This window comes from Nothobranchius furzeri, chromosome 4 (genome assembly GCF_043380555.1).
Source record: "Nothobranchius furzeri strain GRZ-AD chromosome 4, NfurGRZ-RIMD1, whole genome shotgun sequence".
NCBI classification, from domain to species: domain Eukaryota; kingdom Metazoa; phylum Chordata; class Actinopteri; order Cyprinodontiformes; family Nothobranchiidae; genus Nothobranchius; species Nothobranchius furzeri.
In genome coordinates this window covers 74289364-74302987 of record NC_091744.1, presented here as the reverse complement: position 1 = coordinate 74302987, position 13624 = coordinate 74289364, and the positions used below count along the sequence as shown (strand labels likewise).

Genomic DNA, 13624 nt, shown 5'->3' with positions numbered 1-13624 from the left:
TCTTTAATATTCTTATAACGTTCTCTGCTCTGAAAAGTATTCTCTTTTTTTTCATCTTTTTTACTATCAATATTGTAATCTTTTCATGCTTGGCTGTGCACTCGTGGGAGGTGCACACACTCATGTCTACACAAACACCTCTGGGAAAACAATGTTGGAATAAGTCCCAGCAGAAATTCTTGCTACAGCAAATTAAGCTTTTAATAATCACTCAATTAAGAAGATAAATCGGCAGCTGCAGCCCACACAGGCGTTTGAATACCTGTAGGGCTGCTGGTGAAGATCTGATACTTAAGAATCTCTCATTATCGCTCACGCTGGACTCCAGGTGTACAAGTTCTAATGTGCTCTCCATCATTTAGGTTCCTTCAGTCGTATCTCGCGTGTGTTAACTCCGTCTTATCAGTCAGCAGTGCTTCACTTTGCATAATTCAGCTCAAGTCTGCATTAGTGATGACAGGTGTCGAATCCGATCCTGCAGTGCTTTACAGCACAGGTATGTGTCCCCAGCCTCGACGGCTTATCTCGGCTCTGTCAGCTCTGATATCATAAGAGATGGGCAGCACCTGGCAGAGCTCGGGTTTTCTCAGCTATCGGGTATTATCAGCCGCTGTTTCTTCAGCGAGCAGCATCCCAGCAGGCACCCATCCTGACAGGCAGCAGTAATAGCAGAGCAGCTAGTCTATCAGACGGAGATTACACCGCAACTCGAAGAGATAGATTTGTTTAATAGGCAGAAGGTTTTTGGCTTTTCTGCGGTTTGATTATTGTATTGTGCCTCGCCTCCTCCTTGCTCTTGGCTGTGGTGACATGGAGTGGATCGGTGGGATCTTGTCCATTAATAACACATGAGAGGATGGGAAAGGATGATGCAGATGCAGGTGGGGGGGCGGAGGTGATGTGCCACAGTGAAATTCTGCTTTTCTGTTTCTGTCGACTCTTCCGGGTTTTACCCACTGAAGAGTTTTCCTTTTATTGGTGGCTCACAGACGTTTCTAACAGACACAAGTCAATACAAGAGACTAATAACACCAAAATAAGCATTCAGATTTTTTTAAAGCAAAGGTTCCCTGACAAACGTATACTGAACACTGACCATGAAAATAGACTTTCCTGCATTAGACAGTGAAACGCTCAGGTCAGAAAAAGCCACACAGATCTATGTCACACTGTAAAATTAGCTTTCTGATTTAGCACCCAGGAGAGAGCAGAGCACATCTGGACTAGTGCATTAGCTACCATTAGCATTAGCAACTCCACAACATGGCGGGACAGCAGGTTGTGTTATTTGTAGAGGTAAACCATCAGTGCTGCATTTTTTGCAAAAAAACAAAAAATTCAAAATATAAAAACGATTTCAGAAAATTATTAAAAATATGTTTCAAATAAGCAAAAATTGACTTTTGTGGTTAAAAAATGTAAAGCAAGAGATTGAGAGTTAATAGGAAAGAGGGAAATCAGTGGATCCTGAGGAAGGTGAAGTAGGGAGAGCAGAATAAGGAGAGTGGTGAAGAAGGTCATACTCCAACTCCTGCCATTTTCCACCCCCCTACTCCTCCAACGAACTTTCAGTTCCTGAAATGGGGCCTTCAGTCATTCTAGAGACCACAGCAAATTTGTTGAAATGCCATCTAATCTCTCACAATTAAGCAGCTGATGGGATACTGTGCAACATTTTAATATTTTAAAGGGACTATAAGGAAGTTTGACAGCCAAAACATGTACAGAAATAATGAATTTCTTCTTCATACATTCTCCTGCAATGCCCTGGTTCTGTAAAATGAGCCCTGGCCTTTTTACTGTGATTGCCTGTTATTCTGTAAAATCACAGAAAAAGAGAGCTGCTCGGGTCGAGCAGGCTGCTTCATGCGCGTTCACGCTCAGGCATCGCCCGTAGCATTTGCTATCCATAGCTTTAGCAGCAGAGAGAGAGGCAGTGTGGACATAGTTTATTTGGAGTTTCTCTTTTACATTAATTGTATGTTTTTTTTTTTACAGTAAGATGCCCAAATTTTTATTTGAGACACGCCGAAAGGCATTGAATTCACGGATAAAAAAGATGTGGGTTCAACTTTCATTGTGGAGCAATTTTTCAAGCAAGGGAAGGGAATGGTCTGAGCATGCAGGAGGACTGACCCATCATAAACCTTTGTTGGCTGTGCTGAAGAAAAAGGTACAGAACCGAATTATTTAATTAATTAGCTGTGTGTTCTCCTGTCCTCTGTCCTCCGGGACACACACACACACACACACACACACACTGCACGTTCGGCCGGCCGATGAGAAAGTGCAGCTGCAGAGACAGAGGCACATTATTTTATTAATATGCTGTGTTCTTCTGTCCTCCGGGCCACACACATACACACAGGACGCTCTCAGAGCTCTGTGCTCAGCTGTTATTTTCGTTAAGGAGTGTGCACGTACAGCATGCGCGCCTCGTGCACGAGCCTACTATTGAAGCTGCCGTTACGCTTTTGGCCTGAGGGGGCAATCGCGAGCATAAAAATTCAAAAGTCCGAAAAGTTCCTTTAAATCAATTTCTTGAGCCAGTATGTGGTAGAGTGTCCCTTTACAAGGTGAATGCGTACATACCTGGTGGTGCAGTCTGATTCCAGCATGTTTCCTGCATGTTTTAGGTCATGAACATGGCGGATTTGTTTCATTTACTAATGAATCACACCTGTAGACACTAATGAAGGCTGGGGAGACATTTCAGCTGTTATACTGAGGTGTTTAAAAGTCAAACGAACAGAAAGGAGATACGTTTCATTATTGGTTTACCCACAAAGAATTAATAGCTGACACTAGGGGGTGCTAAAAGCAACAAAACTGCCAAGTGTGCCTTTAACTTGTACAAACAGATAAATAGATCATCAGCAAAATAACGGTCCTGATGTACGCACGTTAAAAAAGCAAGTCACTCCTACCAAAGTATTAGTCAACCCACACTCCTTGTTTGAAAAATGCACCAATTACTGTGACACGTCCCCGACACACACACAGACACCCTGCTCGGACGGAGAAACAGCAGAATGCTTCTAGTCTAAAGCGTTTCTGATCCCCTCATTTACCAGATAATGATAGGAAAGGGAGGAAGTTTCTTTTTGCCTGAAGCAAGACCAAGACGTGGCTGTAGTGCAGTGCAGCCATGTCACAAGGTACCTCTTAGCCAATAGCAATGGCCGATTGAAATTTAAATGTAGTACAAACTTTTAGCCTGAAGAGGGCACTACACTGACAGTTTAGGCTGAAAATGTACTGTATACGTATTTTAAATAAGATGTACTAAAATGCCAAAATAATGATGACACATGTCTACAGCACTATTAGACAATAATTTATTCAGCAACAAAGTTGATTTGTGGGTGACTTGCTCTTCAACAAGACAGTAGGGCAAACATAGAGCCCTGAGGTGCCTCACAATTAAGAGGAGGGATGGTGAAAGAATAAATGTCGAACGAACAAAGAAACTCCCACCTGGTACATCTGAAGTAATTTGATGGCTGTGGCTTTAATACCAATAGAAGCTCTTTGTTGTGTCTCAGAAATCCTAATTAAAAAAAATATAAATTTTTTATAAAGCTTCTCACTTTGTAGAAGGTGACCCCGGCCCTTGGTCCCAGACCTCATTAGAAACTTGCTCTACAGAAAAGAAAAGACACCAGTCTCCTTGGTTTTATATCTGCTGTTTTACTGTTTTCCTTGACCTCTCAGCACAAAAGGTCCTGCTGTTTCTTCTAATGCTAGATTTTTACAGCAACATTAAAACCTCAGAATGAGTCAGCTACTTTGTTTTGATCGCTTGGCTCATCCCTCCAGGTCTCCTTCATGTCTCAGTATAATATTTCTAAACTCTTATCATCATCCTTGGTGCATATGCTGAGATTGATTACATTTCAGGTGTTGTATACAGTGTCTTGACCTTTTCCGTGTCCCACAGCTCCTCAGATTTCTTCTACTGTATTATTCTACCTTTGAGGTCAGCAAACACCTGACTCCTCTCATAATGTGCATAGTTTAGAAATCATTGCCTTTGGCTGTTACAAGACAGAAAATCAGTTGTTGTGTTGCTGTGCTTCTTCTGTTTGTCCAGCATGAATCTAACCTGGAGAGATATGCAGCACCTGGTGGTGAGAACATCCCTGCCTGGACACCTCATCGCCGGAGACTGGAAGACAAACGGAGTGGGACGACGAGGTAGAGAATGTCCAAACCAGCTTTGGGAGGATTGCTTTACCCAATCAGAAACCGGTTCCGATGTTAGGTTAGGGTTATAAATCTGATGGATTTTATGTAAATTAGATTTTAGAGACAGCCATTCTTAGAAGGCATCAGCTCCACATCATGATTCTATCACCTCTGTGCTTGACTGGTTTTAGGTTCAGCTTGACACTTTCAAACAGGCTAATTGATAACATAGCTAAACAGTTCAACCTTTTTCTCATATGACCAGTTTGATTTGTCCATGTGAGCCGATTTTATTCAACTTTGAAGGTGTCACTCATAGAGCGAGTGCTTCTTCCTTGGTTTTCCATCCCCAGTGATTAACGCTACGCTGGTGTTCTGACGATTTTCGGCTCATGACAGGCCTTGGGTCTTTTTTTTCCTGAATGTCCTAACCAATTTGACTTAATCTCAGGGTGACAGGTGAGTGTTCAAACCAGTGAGTTCTGTCAAAGAGCTCCCTTTTATGCTAGTGTAATAAATCTGCCAGCTACAGTCAATAGAGATCGCTGGCAAGGCGTTCACCCTTCACCTGGCAGATAAGGTAGAGCACATTCTAAGCCATTTATCTGCGTGAAACATGCAAAAATAAAAAAAATAACTTTTCAAAAATAGTTGTTCTTTCCAATCATCATACATTTTTTAAGCTGTATCACACTTTGATAGGTCAGTTTACCCGTCATCTCACACTTAGTTTTAAGTTAAAAGCTATAGTCCCGTTAGTCATCATCACACTGGTGAAATTCATTTCTGCATTTGACCAATCCCCGTGGGGAGCGGGGAGCTGCAGCTGTGGCTGAGTTTGGGAACTATTTGGTGCATTAATCCCTCAATCCAACCCCTTAATGCTGAGTGTCAAGCGGGGAGGCACTGGGTCCCATTTTTAAAGTCTTTGGTATGACTCGACCGGGATTTGAACCCCGATCCCCTAGTCTTAGGGCCGACGCACTACCACTAGGCCACTGAGAAGGCAGGTATGATACCCTGTCAGATAATCATACACTTTGTTTAGAACAACCGTATGACACCCTGACTTATTATGAAGCTTTTTTTTTTGTTTTGTTTTTTAGAATTAGAAGGTGGTAAATTAAAAATGTGTAATACATATTCATCAGTTCATTTTGCGGTTGGTTAATCATTATGAACACTATCGACAAGCGTTTTCCTCATACCTTGCTGTCTGTTTGCTGAACTAACGGCTCCTCAGAACATAGTGGACTTTTAGATGAATGTGCACGTGCACGCATGCACATAAACTGCAAGAATGATATGTATGGTGCTCTGTCAGAACACCGTCACCACAGCTTGTGTACGTTTGAGCCTGTATGTAAAGTTTTTACAAGGAAATCCATAATAAATTCAGATTTGTGCAGCCAGATTTTTTTATTATTGAAGTTTAAATCAATCCCCCATTCAGGAGCCCATAACTATTATAATAATACTCATGCCCCTGATGAGTGTATTTAAGCCTCTGAATGCATCTGTCCCATAAACAACATCACTACACAAAGAAAAATCTATTTTTGGTTCCTGAAAGGCTATCGGTTATTCGTCGTTACTCTAACCAGCAGTAATTACTGTCTGCAGAGCCAAAGCATTAGCATCGTCTTGGTCCATCTGAGATTAAATAGCAGTCCCTTTTTCTGCAATTTCATACAAATCAGCAGCAGCTGCGTCTCAGGAGGTAAAGCCAAGTTTTCAGCAATCATAAGTTTGTCGGTTCAATCCCCAGCTGCTCCTCACACAGAAGTGTTCATGGGCACCAGCCGACACCTTCTTCTGGCAGCTTCACAGCCAAGGTGTTGGGAAATGACAAATGTGTTACTGTCCTCGAATATTAATCAAAGTTTGATGTTTTTACCACCATAACTGTTAATGACATCATTTGTTTCTGATCCAAAACCAAAAAGTAGATTTGTTTATTTAAAGGTTTCATGTTTCACACTTTTTTTTTTAATAATTTGCTTCTGCGCCGCTTTTCCGAGGAATAAAAAGGTGGCTGAACTCTAGCTGAATAAAACAGTAATCTCATCCGTTTAGGAAACAAACAGCAGTGCTAGTCTCTTCTCTATAAGTCAAGGATACAAAGATGTTAGAAAACACATAAATAAAAAGTCTCTGGAGCGTCCTTCGTTTAAAGGCCCTGCTCTTGTGCATTTGCACGATTCGAGACGCTGTAAGGATGTTACAGAAACATGAAAATGGACTTAAAATTTCGTTAATCAGCTCTTTGGTAGGATTAATGTGTCTGTTGGTGGCTTTGTGTGGCAGCAACCTCCTACTTTCAACACAAACTTCACTCCCCGAGGAATCCCGAGACAGAAGTACGTGTTTGCTGGTTCATGGAAAGAGCCGCCAAACCGAAGACACGTGTGTCTGTCTCAGCCACATCAACGCCTACACACTCCTGAATGGCTTTCTGTGCAACACACTCCATCTGTCCACGTCTTGCGAGCTGCGGGATATGTTTGTTTACTTTATCTGTCACCCTCCCCCCGCCGGCAGCTGTCAGTCAAACGCACGCACCCTTCAGCACGCCAAGACGAAAAAGGAGCTGATCTGCTGTTCCCTGGAGACCTTTGGTCTTCATTTAGATATTTTAAATGTTCATTTTATTAGAGACTGTAGAAAGTGTGAGTTTAGTCCGTTAAAGGTGCGTTCTAGGAGGATTGTGTAAGCGTGTGATAGTTACGTGCTTTTATCTCCCCTTTCTTTCATCTTTGTTTCTCAGTGAGTCACTCGTACGGCTACGGTCTCCTGGACGCAGGTGCCATGGTGGTTCTGGCTCAGAACTGGACCGCGTTGGGTCCCCAGCACCAGTGCGTTCACACCATGCTCGCAGAATCCAGGTTAGAGGGACAGCTCGAGTCCGTTTGTGTTTACAGTTTTAGTCTGAGCGCCCGCCGCTGCATCGAGCCCCGCGGCGTCTTTTCCTTGAGGTCACTCACGTCCTCAGTGCTGTGTGATTGTTTGTCCATTTCCACAGCCACACAACATTAACCGCTCCTCCCCGTTCCACTTGTCAAACCTGCAGAGACGTCGGAAACAAGCTGGTGTTCAGCAAGAGCGTAGATGCCTGCTGGGGACGACCGGAGTATGTCAGATCTCTGGAGCACGTTCAGGCTCGCCTCACTCTTTCCCACAACCAGAGAGGAAAATTGGCCATTCATCTCATCAGCCCACTGGGCACACGTTCTACCCTGCTGTTCCCAAGGTACACGATAAAACACGCTACGCCAGCGGCGGAGCCCCCAATGCAAGGGCCTCTTCTGCTGCGTCTGACACACACACACACAAACACACACACACACACCTCTTTGCTCTCACAGGTATGAGAAAAACACAAAACACAACCCTGTGGTTTCTCCTCCTGTTTAGACCCAACGATTATTCCTCAGAAGGGTTCAACGACTGGGCCTTCATGTCCACCCACTCGTGGGACGAGGACCCTCAAGGAGAGTGGACGCTAGAGATAGAAAACATGGCACCTCACGAGCGAGACTACGGTAACCCCTCTCGTCTTCGTTAATTGCTCACTCCGGACGTGTTACGTCAAATTCACGGCATCATTAACTTCCCCCCATCTCGCCGAGTCTCTGCGTACTTTCACACTTGAGTGGCTAGCCTCCTTTCTGTTCCCGCTCATTCCTCCTCTAATGACACAGTTTTTAATATGTCTGCTACCCAAGGGAGACTCTCTCTCTCTCTCTCTCTCTCTCTCTCTCTCTCTCTCTCTCTCTCTCTCTCTCTCTCTCTCTCTCTCTCTCTCTCTCTCTCTCTCTCTCTCTCTCTCTCTCTCTCTCTCTCTCTCTCTCTCTCTCTCTCTCTCTCTCTCTCTCTCCTCCTATCTTGCACACACACACTCTCTCTCTCTCTCTCTCTCTCCTTGCTTCTCTCCTCCTATCTTGCACACTCTCTCTCTCTCTCTCTCTCTCTCTCCCCCATCTCCCTCTCTCTCTCTCAATCTCTTCCCCCCTCTCTCCCCCATCTCCCTCTCTCTAATTCTATCTCGCTCTCTTTCTCTCTCTTTCTCTCTCTCTCTCTATCTCCCCCATCTCCCTCTCTCTAATTCTGTCTCGTTCTCTCTCTCCCACTCTCTCCCCCCCTCCCCCATCTCCCTCTCTCTTATTCTATCTCGCTCTCTTTCTCTCTCTCTCCTTCAATCTCCCTAGCTGTCTGTCTCTCTTTCTATCTCTCTCTTTGTCTCTCTCCCCCTCTCTGTCTCTCTCCTTCTATCTTGCGCACTCTCTCTCTCCCCCTTCCATCTCCCTCTCTGTCTCTCTCGCTCTCTCCCCTTCCAGCCCCCCCTCTCTCTCTCCCCCTCTCTCCCCCATCTCCCTCTCTCTCATTCTATCTCACTCTCTTTCTCTCTCCCTCTCTCCCCCCCCTCTCCCCCATCTCCCTCTCTCTCTCCCCCCTCTCTCCCCATCTCCCTCTCTCATTCTATCTCGCTCTCTCTCTCTCTCTCTCCCCCCCCTCTCTCCCCCATCTCCCTCTCTCTTATTCAATCTCGCTCTCTTTCTCTCTCTCTCTCTCTCTCTGCCTCTCTATTCTCCCCCCCCCCCCCCCCCCCCAGGAGCATCCAGATTAAACGTCGGCAGCGGCTGGAAGAAAAGTACCCACCAACATTTTGGTCATGAGTTCTAAAATGTGTTTTTCTTTCCAACATTTTGTGCTGATTTTAGCTCAAAAAGCAGCTTATGGTCATGAAGAGGTTGCATCTTAGAGTTTATCGTGTGGTTTTATTTACTCAAAGCTGCAGAGGTAAATGAAAGAAGAGCATTTCTTTCTCTCCCTCTCCTGTTAGCTCAAGTTCTCCATCTGACTTGTGTTTGGCTTGTTTCCGCCCCCGTTTCCTTGCCTCGACCTGAGAGCTGCTAAATTTATATTTTCATCCACCTCTTTGCACCCGGCTGCCTCACGTGACTTCTCTGTTTCCCTCTCAGGTGTGTTGAGTCAGTTCACGCTCATCCTGTGGGGCACTGGACCCAATGTCGTCAACCCCTCCTCACCTGACTTCCCTCGACCCTCCAACAACAGCTGCAAGACGTTCGACGCCCAGCAGATTTGTATCGGTGAGAATGATCTCCTTTGTATCGATGCTGACGCTTCGTCACTAAAGTAAAACTACTTCGGGTCAGCGGATGACTTATTCACAAGCCTCTTGTGCACATCTTTGTGCGTGCACAATACATTAGCACGTTGCCGTATGTCATCCGAGAGTGCGGGGTGTGTTTGGACTGCAGGCGAGATTGCAGCAATGGACGAGGTGCACGTTTGCCAGCCGTGTCCACGAGAGCCAGATGAGGTCGGACACATCTCTCGTTGCCAGTCGGATTGTTTCTTCTTAATTAATCAGATTAAAACTACATTACAACAGTTCCTGCTAATCCTTTCATTTACATGTCTGCAGCTTCCTAATGACTTCCCAGAAAGGAAGTCCAACTCTACAAATAAGAAGCTAAAAATACAGAAAAATTACTCCAGAGGAAGCAGATTAAAAACTAGAACAATAAGATAATTACGTTTGGAAAGATTAGCTGGAATGAAAAACGTAGTTACTGAAAGAGACAAAAATTGATGAAACACAATCTCATCATGGAGAAATAAATAGTTTCTTTTTTCCATGCATTATTTTAATTTTTTTATTATTTTGAGGAAAATTATCCTAAATCCAGAGCTAATGTGTGGGACACTCAGCTTTGTGATTTGTGAGCAAATTTCACCGACCAAGAACGGTTTGACCTCTGAGCTTCTGGGACTGAGGTGTGAGCAGATTTCCTTTCAGAATTGTACAAATATCAGAGTTTAATCCACTTTGATTCATGAAACAGCAGCAATAAAAGCAGCAGAAGTAGAATTTGTTGCTGTAGAGTTGCTCTGCAGAATAATTTTTTTCTCTATTCTTGAAGAGATCGTGTTTCCTGTGTGTGAGGAGCTGCGCTGTGAGCCTCAGGACTGAACAGACCTTTCAGCAGATGGAGTCTCCATACTTCATCCTGCTCAGACATCTCCACTGACAGATGCTTGCAGCTGTTTGATCATGCGTCATGCTCTCCAATCAGATTTATTAGAAATACGTACTTAAAATGATAATAATAACATTTGGAAAGAGAGGGTGGGGCTCAATGATGTCATCGCCGATTTAATAGAAGTCTGGGACAACTTGGAAAAGAAAACATCTTTACATCCATGCAGTCTTCTCTTGCATATATTTCTTTTATCAAACGAGATGATTCAGATTAAATAAAAAGATAAAAGATTGAGTTTTTAAAGAGAAACCTCCTGGAAAGCATGAAAGAAAAAAGGACAATAGAGAAATTGTCTGAATTTGTAGAAATGAGGCAGAAGAAACAGATCGTTTGAGTTTCAAAGTAAAAGCCAATCAATGTGATTAATCATTTTTGGACCTTTTTAGATGCTCTCGTGAGGATTTTGGTTTCTGTAAAGAACTGAAGCATCTTTTCTTGTGTTTTTGTGTTCCAGAGTGCAGCCCCGGCTTCTCCCTCTTCCTCCAGGGTTGTGTGAAGTTGTGTCCCCCAGGTTTCACATCCGGACCACAGCTCCTTAACCTGTCTCTAGAGAACTGGGTGGACCTGTCCTCCGTGCAGGCCTGCCTCCCCTGCAATTCAGCGTGCCTCACCTGCTCCGGCACCGGAGCGACGGACTGCCTGTCCTGCCCGCCTCACAGCCATCTGGTCCTCACCTCCTGTCTGCACCAGAACCAGGTCCAGCGTAAATCCCCTCTTGCCCCGGGATTCCAGGGTGAAAAGGTCGAGTCAGAGGCCACGGGCCAAGCTGCAGATCACAGCAGCGGAGAACCCAAGGAGCCACCTGCGCTCCGTGTAGCTCCGCCCACTCAGCTGCCCGTCATCATAGCGGTTCTCAGCTGTGCCTTCATCCTGGCTGCCTTTGCCGGGGTCTTCTTCTTGCTGCAGCTACGCTCAGGCGACGCTTCAGTGGCCTGGAGGACCAAACTGCCCTCTGTGTTTGCAGAGACCAGAAGGACGCGGGCGGGTTTTGGTTTGAGCTTCCACAGGAGGCGGGAGAGGAAGACTCGGATCTGCTATAAAGGGATCCCCACTGTGTGGGCGGACGAGGACACGATGGTCTACGGGTCTGATTCAGACAGCGAGGATGTGGACCGTCACGGCGAGAGGACAGCTTTTATCAAAACGCAGAGCTCGCTGTAGCTGAGTAAGCTGCAGCAGACGGGACTTTCCACTGGCCTTACTGTCCCATCAGCTCCATCCACATCACCTGATCTATTTATGTGTTATTTATCCGATCAGTACTTTCATATGAGGTATATTTATTAATCCCTAATCTCTGTCACCAACACAAGGTGTTATGCAAGGATAGTACTCATCACGAGTCATTCTGATGATTTTGAACCAGTTTAAAACTTTGTGGCAAAATCCCAAAAAGCAACAAAAACAGTGCTGTGAGAAAGGATTATCCTCTTTTTTGCTTGTTTTCACTTAGTCGTGATTGTGTGTTATTTTTTGGCTGATCTGACACATATAAGGGATCTGTGGCATGCTATTTTACACTTTCCAGAGCTACGGCAGGCCCGTATATAATCAAATACTACCATTAATACGGAAACCGCATCAGATCTGAAATGTAATTTTTTTTTTTTGGGTTTATTAAACCCGGAAATAAGATACTTTGATTTGACAAAGCCGTTTGAAATAGCTCAGCAGACCAGCAGCTGAGGGAGGATTCATGCATGAAGCCCAAAAAAGGTTTTGGGGGTGTTTTTGATGAGGAAATAACAATAAAATATGGTCAAATGCTCCAAAAAGTGGATTTTACACCTTTAAATGTGAGGAAAAACAAAACCTATAAGGAGGCAAATCCTTTTTCACAGCACTCTATGTTAGGGATGTCCTGATATTGATATCAGAAGTAATTCGACGTCGGCCTAAAAACACTATTGGTTTATATCTGACTGCATCAAAAATCTCCCATATAAGCAGTCCATTAAGGCTCACATTTTTGCAACCAGTGTTTAAAAAGAATGATCGTGTTTTTCATACTGTTACTGGTTCTTGTTCTCCGATTGAGTAATATCACTTGATCAAGGCTTTCATACATTCCACACTACGAAATAGGTAAAAGTATATATGGTTTTTGCTGATATTGTATTGGATTGATATCGGTATCGGTCAATGCTGAAGGCTGCAATATCGGTGTCGTAACGGACGTGAAAAAGTTGTATCGGGACATCCCTACTTATGATTCCCCTAACATAGTTCCTTAAAAAAAACTTTAATCCTGTTGCATCGAGAGTTTTTATTTTTCAGCCTCGACATATTAGTAACCCCAGCCTGAGACGTAGGCTAGGGTCTGCGAGGAGTCGACTAAACTCCAGAAGAAACCTTTAAGCCGTCGGGCTCATTACTTCATCAAACATGCCATGGTGGTTCACCACGAACACAAACCCAGCTTTGATAAGTTTGCCATTACACATTCAGCTTCAGCACACTGCAGAGCAGGGGTTACAAGGTTGCCTTGTTGATTTTTTAATAGTTGGAAAACTTTAAATTGAAGATTTCTGCAGCACAGTGGGATGCCACAGTGAGGGAAAAAAACACCCCACAGGCTGTTTGAGCAGGAGAAGTGTGGAGGATGTTCTGTTTTTGAGTCGTGCCTCGGTGGGAAGACGTTTGTGATAAATCACTCAGAGAAGCTCACTGACTTGTAGACTAACAGTGTTTTTAATGGCATTATAAAAGCACTTAGCCCAGAGCTGCTTGGCCGACCTTTGGAAACATTGTCCCAATCGGCTGCTGGTAGGAAATATGATCGTTTTCTGCTCATTTTCTCCCCAACAGAGCATCCTGCTTATTGGTTTTAGGGCTTCTCTGCCAGAATGTTTTCATCAAGGTGGAGTTTCCTCCCGTTTTGTGTTCAGCAAAAAAAAAAAAACTGATGCACCCATTTCCTGTTTCTGTGTAGGCTCCCAGCTACACAGGCTAAAGCAAAGCCTTTAGATCCAAAGGCCAAAGTGATGAGATCTTGTATTTGCCTTTTCTATGTTTGCTTTGTAGCTTTTTTCTAATTTAACTGATAACGACAATATTGTGGAGATCAGTTTTATAATGGAACAATAAAAACAAAAAAACTTTAGCTGTTGCACTGTTGGGACTCTTTTTCACTGCCAGATGTATAAACTTTAAGGGGCTTCAGGCGTCTTAAACAGAGTCCCGGGAACACAAACACCACCTGACAGAGCAGATGGTTCATCACTTCTTCATGGCGGTACGTCACCCTCACCAATGCTTCTTTCAGAATTGCGGGTCTTTATCAGGGAGCCAGCAGCGTTCTCTCCTCATGGTATCCAGCTGCAGAGGATGCTGCTGCAGTCATGAGACATCATATTCAAAGAGTCGAT

At 44.2% G+C, this 13624-nt stretch overlaps 1 protein-coding gene across 3 annotated transcripts in view; it reads left to right on the top strand.

The window, feature by feature from the left end:
- furinb (furin (paired basic amino acid cleaving enzyme) b) overlaps window positions 1–13359 on the top strand; it is a 168334-nt gene extending 154975 nt beyond the window's left edge. For all 3 annotated transcript variants that reach the window (XM_015964814.3, XM_015964812.3, XM_015964813.3), the window contains 6 exons: window positions 4094–4197; window positions 6956–7073; window positions 7259–7438; window positions 7603–7730; window positions 9171–9299; window positions 10711–13359. In XM_015964814.3, the coding sequence (XP_015820300.3) occupies window positions 4094–4197; window positions 6956–7073; window positions 7259–7438; window positions 7603–7730; window positions 9171–9299; window positions 10711–11417 (1366 nt within the window). In that variant the 3' untranslated portion in view covers window positions 11418–13359. The remainder of the gene's footprint in view (window positions 1–4093; window positions 4198–6955; window positions 7074–7258; window positions 7439–7602; window positions 7731–9170; window positions 9300–10710) is intronic.
- Window positions 13360–13624: the final 265 nt, after the last annotated feature.